A 14,594-nucleotide genomic window follows, 5' to 3' on the forward strand; every position below is an offset into this window, starting at 1 on the left:
TTGTTTATACTGTATTATTGACTGTATGTTTGTTTTTTTTGTTTTACAGCAGAGCCTGGACCTGCTAGAGCAGTACTGCCAGACCTGGGCCCTGGCAGTAAACCCCCACAGCACATGGCCTACAGCAGAGCCTGGACCTGCTAGAGCAGTACTGCCAGACCTGGGCCCTGGCAGTAAACCTTAAAAAGATTTAAAAAATGAATTTCCAAAGAAGATCCAGATCTCAGGGTATTAGTTCTCAAATGGTACAAAATATATAGAGTACTGTACACACTACAATTACTGAGGTTTAAATATATAGAGTACTGTACACACTACAATTACTGAGGTTTAAATATACAGAGTACTGTACACACTACAATTACTGAAGTTTAAATATATAGAGTACTGTACACACTACAATTACTGAGGTTTAAATATATAGAGTACTGTACACACTACAATTACTGAAGTTTAAATATATAGAGTACTGTACACACTACAATTACTGAAGTTTAAATATATAGAGTACTGTACACACTACAATTACTTAGGTTTAAATATATAGAGTACTGTACACACTACAATTACTGAAGTTTAAATATATAGAGTACTGTACACACTACAATTACTGAGGTTTAAATATATAGAGTTGTCATGTCTTATTATGTCTGTTCCTGTCCTTTCTCTTCACTCTGTCTCTCTCTGCTGGTCTTATTAGGTTACCTTCTCTTTCTCTCCTTCTGCAGCTGTTCCACATCTACCCTAACTAGCTCATTCACCCTTTCCCCACCTGTTCCCTCTTTTCCCTCTGATTAGGTCTCTATTTCTCTCTCTGTTCCTGCTACTTTCGGTGTCAGATTCTTGTTTGTGTTTTTCATGCCAGAAGCAAGCTATCGTCTCGTTTGCTTCCACCTTGTCCTATCCTGTCGGAGTCTGCCTGGCAGGTGCATCCTGCACTCTACTAACGTTCTTTTGTTCCATTGACAACGTCGGAAGAGGATCTATGCCATTCTTGTTTTTTCATTAAAAGAACTCTGTTTTCTGTTAAAACCGCTTTTGGGTCTTCACTCAAGTACATAACAAGAGTACTGTACACACTACAATTACTGAGGTTTAAATATATAGAGTACTGTACACACTACAATTACTGAGGTTTAAATATATAGAGTACTGAACAAACTACAATTACTGAGGTTTAAATATATAGAGTACTGTACACACTACAATTACTGAAGTTTAAATATATAGAGTACTGTACACACTACAATTACTGAGGTTTAAATATATAGAGTACTGCACACACTACAATTACTGAGGTTTAAATATATAGAGTACTGCACACACTATAATTACTGAGGTTTAAATATATAGAGTACTGCACACACTATAATTACTGAGGTTTAAATATATAGAGTACTGCACACACTACAATTACTGAGGTTTAAATATATGGAGTACTGCACACACTATAATTACTTAGGTTAAATAATAAGCTCAACTGGACACCTAAACGAGGAAGCGAATGAACTGTGAGAGAAAGCATGCAGGGCATTCTACGCCATTAAAAATAAATTCAAATTGAAATACCTATTAACATTTGGTTAAAACTAATTGAATGTATCATTGAACCAATTGCACTTTATGGCAGTGAGGTCTGGGGTCCACTTGCATAACAAGATTTCACCGAATGGGACAAACATCCCATTGAAACTGCATGCAGAGTTCTGTAAGATTCTCCGACATGTCCAGAGGAAAACTACAAACAATGCATGCAGGCAAGAATTAGGCCAATATCCACTATTAATAAAATAAAATAGCAATTCAGTTTTGGAAACAATACAATGACCCCCTCTTATAAAATTACCAAACCCTGCAATGCCAAGGGCTGAGCAAAGACAATAATCCCCTCATTCAGCTGATCCTGAGGCTCACAAACCTGTTCTACTAACACACTGAAGCCCCAGTCCCCTCATCCAGCTGGTCCTGAGTTCACTAACCTGTTCTACTAACACACTGAAGCCTCAGTCCCCTCATCCAGCTGGTCCTGAGTTCACTAACCTGTTCTACTAACACACTGAAGCCTCAGTCCCCTCATCCAGCTGGTCCTGGGGCTGAGTTCACAAACCTGTTCTACTAACACACTGAAGCCTCAGTCCCCTCATCCAGCTGGTCCTGGGGCTGAGTTCACTAACCTGTTCTACTAACACACTGAAGCCTCAGTCCCCTCATCCAGCTGGTCCTGGGGCTGAGTTCACTAACCTGTTCTACTAACACACTGAAGCCTCAGTCCCCTCATCCAGTTGGTCCTGGGGCTGAGTTCACTAACCTGTTCTACTAACACACTGAAGCCTCAGTCCCCTCATCCAGCTGGTCCTGAGTTCATTAACCTGTTCTACTAACACACTGAAGCCTCAGTCCCCTCATCCAGCTGGTCCTGGGGCTGAGTTCACTAACCTGTTCTACTAACACACTGAAGCCTCAGTCCCCTCATCCAGTTGGTCCTGGGGCTGAGTTCACTAACCTGTTCTACTAACACACTGAAGCCTCAGTCCCCTCATCCAGTTGGTCCTGGGGCTGAGTTCACTAACCTGTTCTACTAACACACTGAAGCCTCAGTCCCCTCATCCAGCTGGTCCTGGGGCTGAGTTCACTAACCTGTTCTACTAACACACTGAAGCCTCAGTCCCCTCATCCAGCTGGTCCTGGGGCTAAGTTCACTAACCTGTTCTAATAACACACTGAAGCCTCAGTCCCCTCATCCAGCTGGTCCTGGGGCTGAGTTCACTAACCTGTTCTACTAACACACTGAAGCCTCAGTCCCCTCATCCAGCTGGTCCTGGGGCTGAGTTCACTAACCTGTTCTACTAACACACTGAAGCCTCAGTCCCCTCATCCAGCTGGTCCTGGGGCTGAGTTCATTAACCTGTTCTACTAACACACTGAAGCCTCACGACCAGACCATCCAATTAATCAGAATAAACCAAATTACAACAGTCAAAACAAAACCGCATTACCTGGGAAACACAATCACAAGGCAAAATGCAGCGCTATCTGGCCCTAAATCGGCAGTACACCGTGGCTAACTATTTGACCATAGTTACTGATCAAAACCTTAGAAAAACCGTGACAAAGTACAGGCTCAGTGAGCACAGCCTTGCCATTGAGAAGGGAAACAGGAAAACCTGGCTCCCTGTAGAGGAAAGGCTGTGCAACCACTGCACAACAGCAGAACCTGAGACGGAGCTGCATTTCCTGACAAATTAAAAAAAATATAAAACAATTAGAGACCAGAGGGCCGTTCTGCTCCTAACCAACTGTGCTATTTTGTTTTGTTGGTGTTGTACATAAATCAGAGGGCTGATATAAATACTATGTATGCCAGTCTCTCTTGGCTCAGAGTTGAGGAGAGACTGACTGCATCAATTCTTTTTCTAAAGAAGCATTAATGTGTTGAAAATCCTAAATGGTTTGTATAGTCATTTTACACACAGCTCTGACACACACACTTTCTCCACCAGACATGCCACCAGGGGTCTTTTCACAGTCCCCAAATCCAGAACAAATTCATGAAAGTGTAGAGTATTATATAGAGACCAAATAAACAGCAAACCTGGTTTCAAAAAACAGATAAAGCAACACCTCACGGAACAACGCCTCTCCCCTATTGGACCTAGATAGTGTGTGTGTATGCATTGACATGTACTGTAGGGTACAGTGGGCTCCAAAATTACTGCCACCCCTGACTGGCAATGCACAAACAATACTTTAAACAAATATAAACAATATAATTATAGAGATAAATTCAAAATACCAACATGTGAGAAATACTGTACTTTATTAATGTTTCAATGGAACCAACCAAAATAATTGCTTGATTTAATTTAAATTAAAAATCAATTAATGACACCCTTAAATATTATTGTAAATAACATCTACCAAAATTAAACCAGGAACTACATTCCACTTATTTAAGTTTATCTATGTTTTAAGGAACTACTACTTCCTGTTTCACTAGGGTAGAGGCATGCAATATCCCTCTGTCATCCAACACCATGAAGAAAAAGGAACTGGCAGTTCAAAGAGACAGATGGTGGTAGACCTTCATAAATCTGGTCATGGCTATAAGAAGATCCACAAACGATTGAATATACCACTGAGCCCTGTCAGGGCAATTATTAAAACATTCTAAAGATATGGAACATTTGAAAACCTCATGGGTTGAGGAAGCAAAGGCATTTTGCCCCCCAAGATAGGGAGGAAGATGGTGAGAGAAGCAACAAAATGGACAAGAATCACTGTGAAAGAATTGCAGTCCTTGGTGGCGTCTTGGGGTCACCAGGTTTCAAAAAGCACCATCAGATGCCACCTTCACAACCACAGGCTCTTTGAAAGGGTTCCCAGAAGAAAGCCCCATTAGACACCACCTTCTCATCCACAGGCTCTTTGGAAGGGTTCCCAGAAGAAAGCCCCATTAGACACCACCTCCACAACCACAGGCTCTTTGAAAGGGTTCCCAGAAGAAAGCCCCATTAGACACCACCTCCACAACCACAGGCTCTTTGAAAGGGTTCCCAGAAGAAAGCCCCATTAGACACCACCTCCACAACCACAGGCTCTTTGAAAGGGTTCCCAGAAGAAAGCCCCATTAGACACCACCTCCACAACCACAGGCTCTTTGAAAGGGTTCCCAGAAGAAAGCTCTTTCTGACCCCAAGACACAGACACAAGCGCTTGGAGCCAAACGTCATTTACATTATGATTGGAAGAAGGTGCTCTGGTCAGATGAGACAAAAATGGAACGTTTTGGTCAGATACAGCATCGGCATGTTTGGTGTTGAAACAGAGATACAAGGAGAGGCACCTCATACCCACGGTGTAATATGGAGGGGGGGTCACCTCATACCCACGGTGTAATATGGAGGGGGGGTCACCTCATACCCACGGTGTAATATGGAGGGGGGTTTGAGTTTGAGTTTATTTTTATTTTTACAGGGACAGTGCACATTAATCAACGTTTCAGTAAAAGTGCCGGTTTTAGCCAGCCGGCTAATTTTCAACCGCAGTCCCTGGGCAGGTTATTAAAAACAATTACAATATAGACAATAGCAACATAGAACAAGCAAGACATAGCAACATAGGACAAGCAAGACATAGCATACAGACAGAGCAACATAGGACAAGCAAGACGTAGCATACAGACAGAGCAATATAGAACAAAAAGCAGCAAGACAAAATTCATATAAGCAACAAAGTGTTTCCACACCTCACAAGCTACAGACAACAGACAACATGGAAAGCGGCAACACACAGCTAGGGACCATGTTCACAAATCTGATTGACCTTTAGCCATGTCTTCAAGCATTTTGTGAAAGTGTGATATGTGGTGCAGTTATGCGTGTCTGATGGCAGTGTATTCCAGACATGGGAAGCTCTCACAGAGAATGCAGATTTACTAAAGGTGCTTTTCCTTAGGGGAACTATACAGTCACCTCTCATGGCAGACCTTGTGGATCTGCTGCCATATGTCTGGGTTTTCTGTTTAACAAAAATATTGACTGGAGGGGGAGCCAGGCCATTAAGGATCTTGAATACAAGACATGCGTCGGTGTATTGCACAAGATTTTCCCAACTCAAGAGCTCATGCTTTCTAAGGATGTGACAATGATGATGGCTATTGGGCTTCCTATCAAGCACTTTGAGAGCCTGTTTGTAGACAGACTGAATAGGTTTTAATGTTGTACAGCAAGCTTGGGCCCAACTAGTCAAGCAGTATGTTAAGTGGGGGAGTATCATAGAGTTGAAGTACAGTTTTGCTACCTCTGTAGTCAAACAATTTCGTATAAATCGGAAATTAGCTAGGTTGAATTTAGTTATTTGAATTACCTTTTTCACATGCTTTTTAAAAGAGAGGTTGGAATCAAGTATGATGCCAAGGTACTTAAAATCGGATACCACCTGGAGCTTCTCCCCTGACACATAGACATCTGGCTCAGTAGCATCTGTTGCCCTCTTTGTGAAGAACATGCAAACAGTTTTTTTCACATTTTTTCACATTGAGACAAACACGAGTCACTGAGCCACTTTGTAACCTGGACCATTACAGTAGTGAGTTCTTGTGCAGCTTGTTGTTTGCTTTTTGCATGCACATATATCACTGTATCATCTGCATACATTTGAACTTCAGACCCAGTACAGACAGAAGGCAGATCATTAATGTACAGGCTGAACAGGAGGGGCCCCAGTATTGACCCTTGGGGCACGCCCACATCATAGCTAAGAGTGGGCGACAGCTCATTGCTCACTCTGACACACTGAGTTCTGCCTTCAAGGTATGATTTCATCCATCTCAAGGCATCAGGGGAAAAGTTGAACTTGGACAATTTTGTGATGAGAATCTCATGGTTAACAGTATCAAAAGCCTTCCTTAGGTCCAGAAACACAGCCCCAACAACGCCCCCTTTGTCCATCTTGGACTTCACATTTCCAGAAGAAAGCAGTTGGCCGTTTCTGTGGAGTGTTTCGCTCTGAAGCCAAACTGCATGGAGTGTAATGTGAAGGGGCTGTTGTTGAGGTGGGCAATCAGTTGTTCTGCTACACACTTTTCAACAACCTTTGACACCACAGGTAGTATACTAATGGGCCTGTAGATACTCACGTCAGCAGGGTCGCCTGATTTAAAGATGGCCGTTATTATGGCCGACTTCCATACACTTGGAAACACACCGAGACCAATAGATGTGTTGGTGACCTTAGTAATGGGGCCAATGAGTGACTCTGTAGTTTTTAAGAAAGGTAGAGTCCAACCCAAACACATCTTTGGATTTAGAGTTCTTTAGTGAGCTAATCACCTTGTTCACCTTTGACTCAGAAACCTCCCTTATGATGAAGACAGGTTGAGTGTCATTCACTAGCACTGAGCCCAAGAAACCAGTGGAGGGGTTCTGTGTCAGTACCCTGACAGAGTCAATAAAGTAGGAATTGAAGGCTATTGCTATTTCGACTGCATCCTGTGTTAGATTGTTATTCACCATGATTTCTAGTCTTTTTGCAGTGTTACTATGGTCTTTCCCTGTTAACTTTTTTAGATTCTCCCATATCAATTTAGAATTTCCCTTTGCTTCACCAATTATGTTAATAAAAAGTTTGCCTTGGCCTGTCTGATTTCTTTCATCACCTTATTTCTCAACATGGTAAACCTACGTCTGTCATGCTCTAATTTAGATTTTAGGGCTATTTTTAGAGCATAATCTCATTCTTTCATCAATTTCCAGATTTCTCCATTTAGCCAAGGAAGAGTGCTCTTTTGGCCAGGTTTGGATTTGATTTTCTTTAGGAAGCCATTTATTGTAGTCTGGATTGTGGATAGAAAAACCTGACTATCAGCTTCCACGTCTGTATAGGACAAGAGATCATTCCAGTTTATTCCCTTAATTGCTTTTTCAAAATAGTTTAATTCACTTTTAGGTATTCTGAGTTGATCCGGCTTTCTAACAGTAGAGAGGTTAAACCTGCTCTTAGACAGCTTTCTGGCTATAAGTGTCAGATTATGATCAGACAGCCCAGTAACCATATTGAATGATTTAGTCACTCTCTCTGGTTTATTACTGAACACCAAATCAATCTGTGTTTTAGAGCAACAAGTCACCCTGGTTGGCCCTTTAACTAGCTGTGTAAGGTCAAAGGTATTAGTGATCCGTTTGAGGGTTTTCCTACAACACTTGTCTTCATAATTAATGTTAAAATCTCCCATTAAGATGACCTCTTTCCCAAAATCACATTCCCTAAGCATGGTATTAAACTGATCGAAAAACACACTTTTGGTGGAAGGGGGCCTATACATTCCAATGAGGGTAAAAGACATTTGGGGAGACAGTGTAACGTTCAGGCCAATACATTCTAGTTCATTATCACATGACCACTCAATTTGTTTACATCGGATATGTTCTTTAATGTAAATCATCACACCCCCTCCTCTTCCTTCAATCATGTCTCTCCTGAAAACATTGTAGCCAGGCACAGTCAAAGCAGCATATGGAGAGTGTTTATGGAGCCATGTCTCTGAGAGGCAGAGAAATCCAAGGTTGGAGTCTGTGAGTAGATGTTGAATTTGATCACTTTTTGGAATGACACTACGAATGTTCAAGTGCCCCCGTGGTCGTCCCTTGGGCTTAGCTCGTGGGTCCCAGATGACTCGAGAGTGATTGACACATTGAAAAAAGTTACATTTTCTGTGTTTTCTGACGGCTGGGTTTAGGCCGTTTTGTTTCGTTTTGATTAGGGGCAGTTCGGTAGCGCAATTAACAATCCCTCCCGCCTGCACTGGATGCGGGGAACTAATTAAAACAGCTTGCGTACCAGAAGCAGAGTCAGGGATCGCATATAGCGACTCTGGTATGTTTGAAGAGTCAAAATCTATCCTGGAGTCGGGTGAGTCGAGAGAAACCATAGGACCATAGCACTCACCCACCTCCACAGCGGCGACGACCAGTGGACGAGGCCATCCACCGCTCTCCACTCCGGTGCGTATCACTGGCTCGGTGATATTGGGCCCAGGATTGAGTTGTACATCCCCGGAGAGCAGGAGGGTAGTGAACAGGTAGTTTAACAGTTTCCGGTAAATGTTGGACTTGTGTTTGTTACGCCTAAGCGGTGCAGTAGAATAAGGAGCGAGGTAGACTTGGCCATTATTCAGAACATTATGGTATGCTGTGTACTGTCCGCTCCCGTGGAACAGAGAAACAATGTGTTTGGTGTTGATATTCTCCGGTAGTAGACTGATTGTGTCATCCCAGCAAGGACGCACTGAGATTATCAGTAGAACAGCTACATAACTGACAATCAAGGCAGAGTACTGGAGATAAAACACATAATTGCACTTTAACTCTTTGCATGAGTTACTTAGCTGGGATCGGCGTACACCTGATGGTTTAGATAAAATTACAGCATTCGAATGAGAAGCGGCACCTGCCGCACCACCCTGTCTTCCGTCTGCCATTTTCAGTCCTTACCTCGGCCCAGAGGAGATAGGTTGTCAGTGATGTTTTGGGGCCGTTTTAATTCCAAAGGTCCAGGGGCACCTCATACCCACGGTGAAATATGGAGGGGGGGTCAGTGATGTTTTGGGGCTGTTTTAATTCCAAAGGTCCAGGGGCACCTCATACCCACGGTGAAATATGGAGGGGGGTCAGTGATGTTTTGGGGCTGTTTTAATTCCAGAGGTCCAGGGGCACCTCATACCCACGGTGAAATATGGAGGGGGGGTCAGTTATGTTTTGGGGCTGTTTTAATTCCAGAGGTCCAGGGGCACCTCATACCCACAATGAAATATGGAGGGGGGTCACTGATGTTTTGGGGCTGTTTTAATTCCAGAGGTCCAGGGGCACCTCATACCCACAGTGAAATATGGAGGGGGGTCAGTGATATTTTGGGGCTGTTTTAATTCCAGTGGTCCAGGGGCACCTCATACCCACAATGAAATATGGAGGGGGGTCAGTGATGTTTTGGGGCTGTTTTAATTCCAGTGGTCATGGCCATCGCAGTCGCCGAACCTCAATCCAATGGAAAACCTGTGGGCTGAGTGGGAGATGGCAGTTGATAAGTGCAAACCCAAGAATGTGAAGGATCTGCATAGAGGAATGGTCCAAAATCCCTCCAAATGTGTTCCTTAACGTTGTCAAGCATTACAGGAAAAGAATACATGCTGTTATCCCTACCAGAGGTGGTGAACCCAAGTACTAAATGAGGATTTTGATTTGGGTTAAATAGATTTAAAAACTGAATTATCTTATGTTTCACTGAGTTCTGGCTGAACGACAACACGGATACTATAGAGCTGGCGGGATCTTCCCTGCATCGGCAGGAGAGAGAAGCTACGTCTGGTAAGAAGCGGAGTTTGTGTCTTTTTGTCAATAACAGCTCGTGTCTAATATTAAACAAGTCTTGAGGTATTGTTCGCCTGAGGTAGAGTACCTTATGATAAGCTGTAGACCACACTATCTACCAAGAGAGTTCTCATCTATATTATTCGTAGCCGTCTATTTACCACCACAAACTGATGCTGGCACTAAGACCCACTCAACCAGTTATATAAGGCCACTCAACCAGTTATATAAGGCCATAAGCAAACAAGAAAGTGCTCATCCAGAAGTGGCGCTCCTAGTGGTCGGGGACTTTAATGCAGGCAAACTTATATGCATTTAACCTAATTTCTACCATCATGTCACATGTGCAACCAGAGGGAAAAGAACTCTGGACCATCTTTACTCCACACAGAGAGATGCATACAAAGCCTCCCTCGCCCTCCAGCTGGAATATGTTCCGGGATTCATGCAATGGCATTGAGGAGTACACCACCTCAGTCACCAGCTTCATCAATAAGTGCATCGACAACGTCGTCCCCACAGTGACTGTACGTACATATCCCAACCAGAAGCCATGGATTACAGGCAACATCTGTATTGAGGAGTGGGAAACTAGTCCGAACGCCTATAAGAAATCCCGCTATGCCCTCAGACGAACCATCAAACAAGCAAAGCGTCAATACAGGACTAAAGATTGAATCCTACCGCACTGCTAAAGCTAACTCTCTCTCCTCTGCTCTCATCCTTCTAGACCTATCGGCTGCCTTCGATACTGTGAACCATCAGATCCTCCTCTCCACCCTCTCCGAGTTGGGCATCTCCGGCGCGGCCCACGCTTGGATTGCGTCCTACCTGACAGGTCGCTCCTACCAGGTGGCGTGGCGAGAATCTGTCTCCTCGCCACGCGCTCTCACCACTGGTGTCCCCCAGGGCTCTGTTCTAGGCCCTCTCCTATTCTCGCTATACACCAAGTCACTTGGCTCTGTCATAACCTCACATGGTCTCTCCTATCATTGCTACGCAGACGACACACAATTAATCTTCTCCTTTCCCCTTCTGATGACCAGGTGGCGAATCGCATCTCTGCATGTCTGGCAGACATATCAGTGTGGATGACGGATCACCACCTCAAGCTGAACCTCGGCAAGACGGAGCTGCTCTTCCTCCCGGGGAAGGACTGCCCGTTCCATGATCTCGCCATCACGGTTGACAACTCCATTGTGTCCTCCTCCCAGAGCGCTAAGAACCTTGGCGTGATCCTGGACAACACCCTGTCGTTCTCAACCAACATCATGGCGGTGGCCCATTCCTGTAGGTTCATGCTCTACAACATCCGCAGAGTACGACCCTGCCTCACACAGGAAGCGGCGCAGGTCCTAATCCAGGCACTTGTCATCTCCCGTCTGGATTACTGCAACTCGCTGTTGGCTGGGCTCCCTGCCTGTGCCATTAAACCCCTACAACTCATCCAGAACGCCGCAGCCCGTCTGGTGTTCAACCTTCCCAAGTTCTCTCACGTCACCCCGCTCCTCCGCTCTCTCCACTGGCTTCCAGTTGAAGCTCGCATCCGCTACAAGACCATGGTGCTTGCCTACGGAGCTGTGAGGGGAACGGCACCGCAGTACCTCCAGGCTCTGATCAGGCCCTACACCCAAGCAAGGGCACTGCGTTCATCCACCTCTGGCCTGCTCGCCTCCCTACCATTGAGGAAGTACAGTTCCCGCTCAGCCCAGTCAAAACTGTTCGCTGCTCTGGCCCCCCAATGGTGGAACAAACTCCCTCACGACGCCAGGACAGCGGAGTCAATCACCACCTTCCGGAGACACCTGAAACCCCACCTCTTCAAGGAATACCTAGGATAGGATAAGTAATCCTTCTCACCACCCCCCTTAATGATTTAGATGCACTATTGTAAAGTGGCTGTTCCACTGGATGTCAGAAGGTGAATTCACCAATTTGTAAGTCGCTCTGGATAAGAGCGTCTGCTAAATGACTTAAATGTAAATGTAAATGTACTCCACTGGCTCTGAAGCTCGTCGGATGTGGCAGGGCTTGAAGACTATTACGGACTACAAAGGGAAACCCAGAGACACAAGCTGTCCAGTGAAGCTATCAAACAAGCTAAATGTCTTTTATGCTTGCTTTGAGGCAAGCAACAATGAAGCATGTATGAGAGCACCAGCTGTACCAGACGACTGTGTGATAACGCTCTTGGTAGCCGATGTGAGCAAGACCTTGAAACAGGTCAACATTCACAAAGAGGCCAGACGGATTTCCAGGACATGTACTCAAAGCATTTGCAACTGTCAAGTGTCTTCACTGACATTTTCAAACCCTCCCTGACTGAGTCTGTAATACCTACATGTTTCAAGCAGATCACCATAGTCTCTGTGCCCAACGAAGTGAAGGAAACCTGCCTAAATGATTACCATGTGGCACTCAAGTCTGTAGCTATGAAGTGCTTTGAAAGGCTGGTCATGGCTCACATCAACAGCATCCTCCCAGACACCCTAGACCCACTCCAATTCACATACCACCCCAACAGATCCACAGATGACGCAATCTCAATCACACTCCACACTTCCCTTTCCCACCTGGACAAAAGGAACACCTATGTGAGTTGCTGTTCATTGAATAAAGCTCAGTGTTCAACACCATAGTGCCCTCAAAGCTCATCACTAAGCTAAGGACCCTGGGACTAAACACCTCCCTCTGCAACTGGATCCTGGACTTCCTGTTCCTCTGTTCAGTAGGTGTGTGTGTTCCTCTGTTCAGTGGGAGGTGTGTGTGTGTTACTCTGTTCAGTGGGAGGTGTGTGTGTGTTCCTCTGTTCAGTAGGTGTGTGTGTGTTTACTCTGTTCAGTGGGAGGTGTGTGTGTGTTCCTCTGTTCAGTGGGAGGTGTGTGTGTGTTCCTCTGTTCAGTAGGTGTGTGTGTGTTCCTCTGTTCAGTAGGTGTGTGTGTGTTCCTCTGTTCAGTGGGAGGTGTGTGTGTTTACTCTGTTCAGTAGGTGTGTGTGTGTTCCTCTGTTCAGTGGGAGGTGTGTGTGTGTTCCTCTGTTCAGTAGGTGTGTGTGTGTTCCTCTGTTCAGTAGGTGTGTGTGTGTTCCTCTGTTCAGTAGGTGTGTGTGTGTGTGTTCCTCTGTTCAGTAGGTGTGTGTGTGTTCCTCTGTTCAGTAGGTGTGTGTGTGTGTTCCTCTGTTCAGTGGGAGGTGTGTGTGTTCCTCTGTTCAGTAGGTGTGTGTGTGTTCCTCTGTTCAGTAGGTGTGTGTGTGTTCCTCTGTTCAGTAGGTGTGTGTGTGTGTGTTCCTCTGTTCAGTAGGTGTGTGTGTGTTCCTCTGTTCAGTGGGAGGTGTGTGTGTGTTCCTCTGTTCAGTAGGTGTGTGTGTGTGTGTTTACTCTGTTCAGTAGGAGGTGTGTGTGTTCCTCTGTTCAGTAGGTGTGTGTGTGTGTGTTCCTCTGTTCAGTAGGTGTGTGTGTGTGTTTACTCTGTTCAGTGGGAGGTGTGTGTGTGTTCCTCTGTTCAGTGGGAGGTGTGTGTGTGTTCCTCTGTTCAGTGGGAGGTGTGTGTGTGTTCCTCTGTTCAGTGGGAGGTGTGTGTGTGTTTACTCTGTTCAGTAGGTGTGTGTGTGTTCCTCTGTTCAGTAGGTGTGTGTGTTCCTCTGTTCAGTAGGTGTGTGTGTGTTCCTCTATTCAGTAGGTGTGTGTGTTTACTCTGTTCAGTGGGAGGTGTGTGTGTGTTCCTCTGTTCAGTGGGAGGTGTGTGTGTGTTCCTCTGTTCAGTAGGTGTGTGTGTGTTCCTCTGTTCAGTAGGTGTGTGTGTGTTCCTCTGTTCAGTGGGAGGTGTGTGTGTGTTCCTCTGTTCAGTAGGTGTGTGTGTGTTTACTCTGTTCAGTGGGAGGTGTGTGTGTTCCTCTGTTCAGTGGGAGGTGTGTGTGTTCATCTGTTCAGTAGGTGTGTGTGTGTTCCTCTGTTCAGTGGGAGGTGTGTGTGTGTTCCTCTGTTCAGTAGGTGTGTGTGTGTTTGCTCTGTTCAGTGGGAGGTGTGTATGTGTTTACTCTGTTCAGTAGGTGTGTGTGTGTTACTCTGTTCAGTGGGAGGTGTGTGTGTGTTTACTCTGTTCAGTGGCAGGTGTGTGTGTGTTTACTCTGTTCAGTGGCAGGTGTGTGTGTGTTTACTCTGTTCAGTGGCAGGTGTGTGTGTGTTTACTCTGTTCAGTGGCAGGTGTGTGTGTGTTTACTCTGTTCAGTAGGAGGTGTTCCTGCCAGTAGTTGATAAGAGATGTTCAGTGGGAGGTGTGTGTGTGTTACTCTGTTCAGTGGGAGGTGTGTGTGTGTTTACTCTGTTCAGTGGCAGGTGTGTGTGTGTTCCTCTGTTCAGTGGGAGGTGTGTGTGTTCCTCTGTTCAGTAGGCGTGTGTGTGTTTACTCTGTTCAGTGGGAGGTGTGTGTGTGTTACTCTGTTCAGTGGGAGGTGTGTGTGTGTTTACTCTGTTCAGTGGGAGGTGTGTGTTTACTCTGTTCAGTAGGAGGTGTTCCTGCCAGTAGTTGATAAGAGACGTTCAGTGGCAGGTAACCTCCCTTGTCTATCCACGAAACATCGCTGGAGAAAGTCCGGACCTGCCACTCCTCCACCCACTGAAACACACACACACACACACACACACACACACACACACACACACACACACACACACACACACACACACACACACACACACACACACACACACACACACACACACACACACACACA

General features: G+C 45.2%; 1 protein-coding gene across 1 annotated transcript in view; it reads right to left on the reverse strand.

Moving 5' to 3' along the window:
- LOC135527672 (alpha-1,3-mannosyl-glycoprotein 4-beta-N-acetylglucosaminyltransferase C-like) overlaps window positions 1-14,594 on the reverse strand; it is a 38,093-nt gene that overhangs the window by 9,241 nt on the left and 14,258 nt on the right. The window contains exon 3 of the mRNA XM_064956157.1: window positions 14,356-14,476. Coding sequence (XP_064812229.1) covers window positions 14,356-14,476 — 121 coding nt within the window. The remainder of the gene's footprint in view (window positions 1-14,355; window positions 14,477-14,594) is intronic.

Source organism: Oncorhynchus masou, chromosome 33, assembly GCF_036934945.1.
Source record: "Oncorhynchus masou masou isolate Uvic2021 chromosome 33, UVic_Omas_1.1, whole genome shotgun sequence".
NCBI lineage: Eukaryota > Metazoa > Chordata > Actinopteri > Salmoniformes > Salmonidae > Oncorhynchus > Oncorhynchus masou.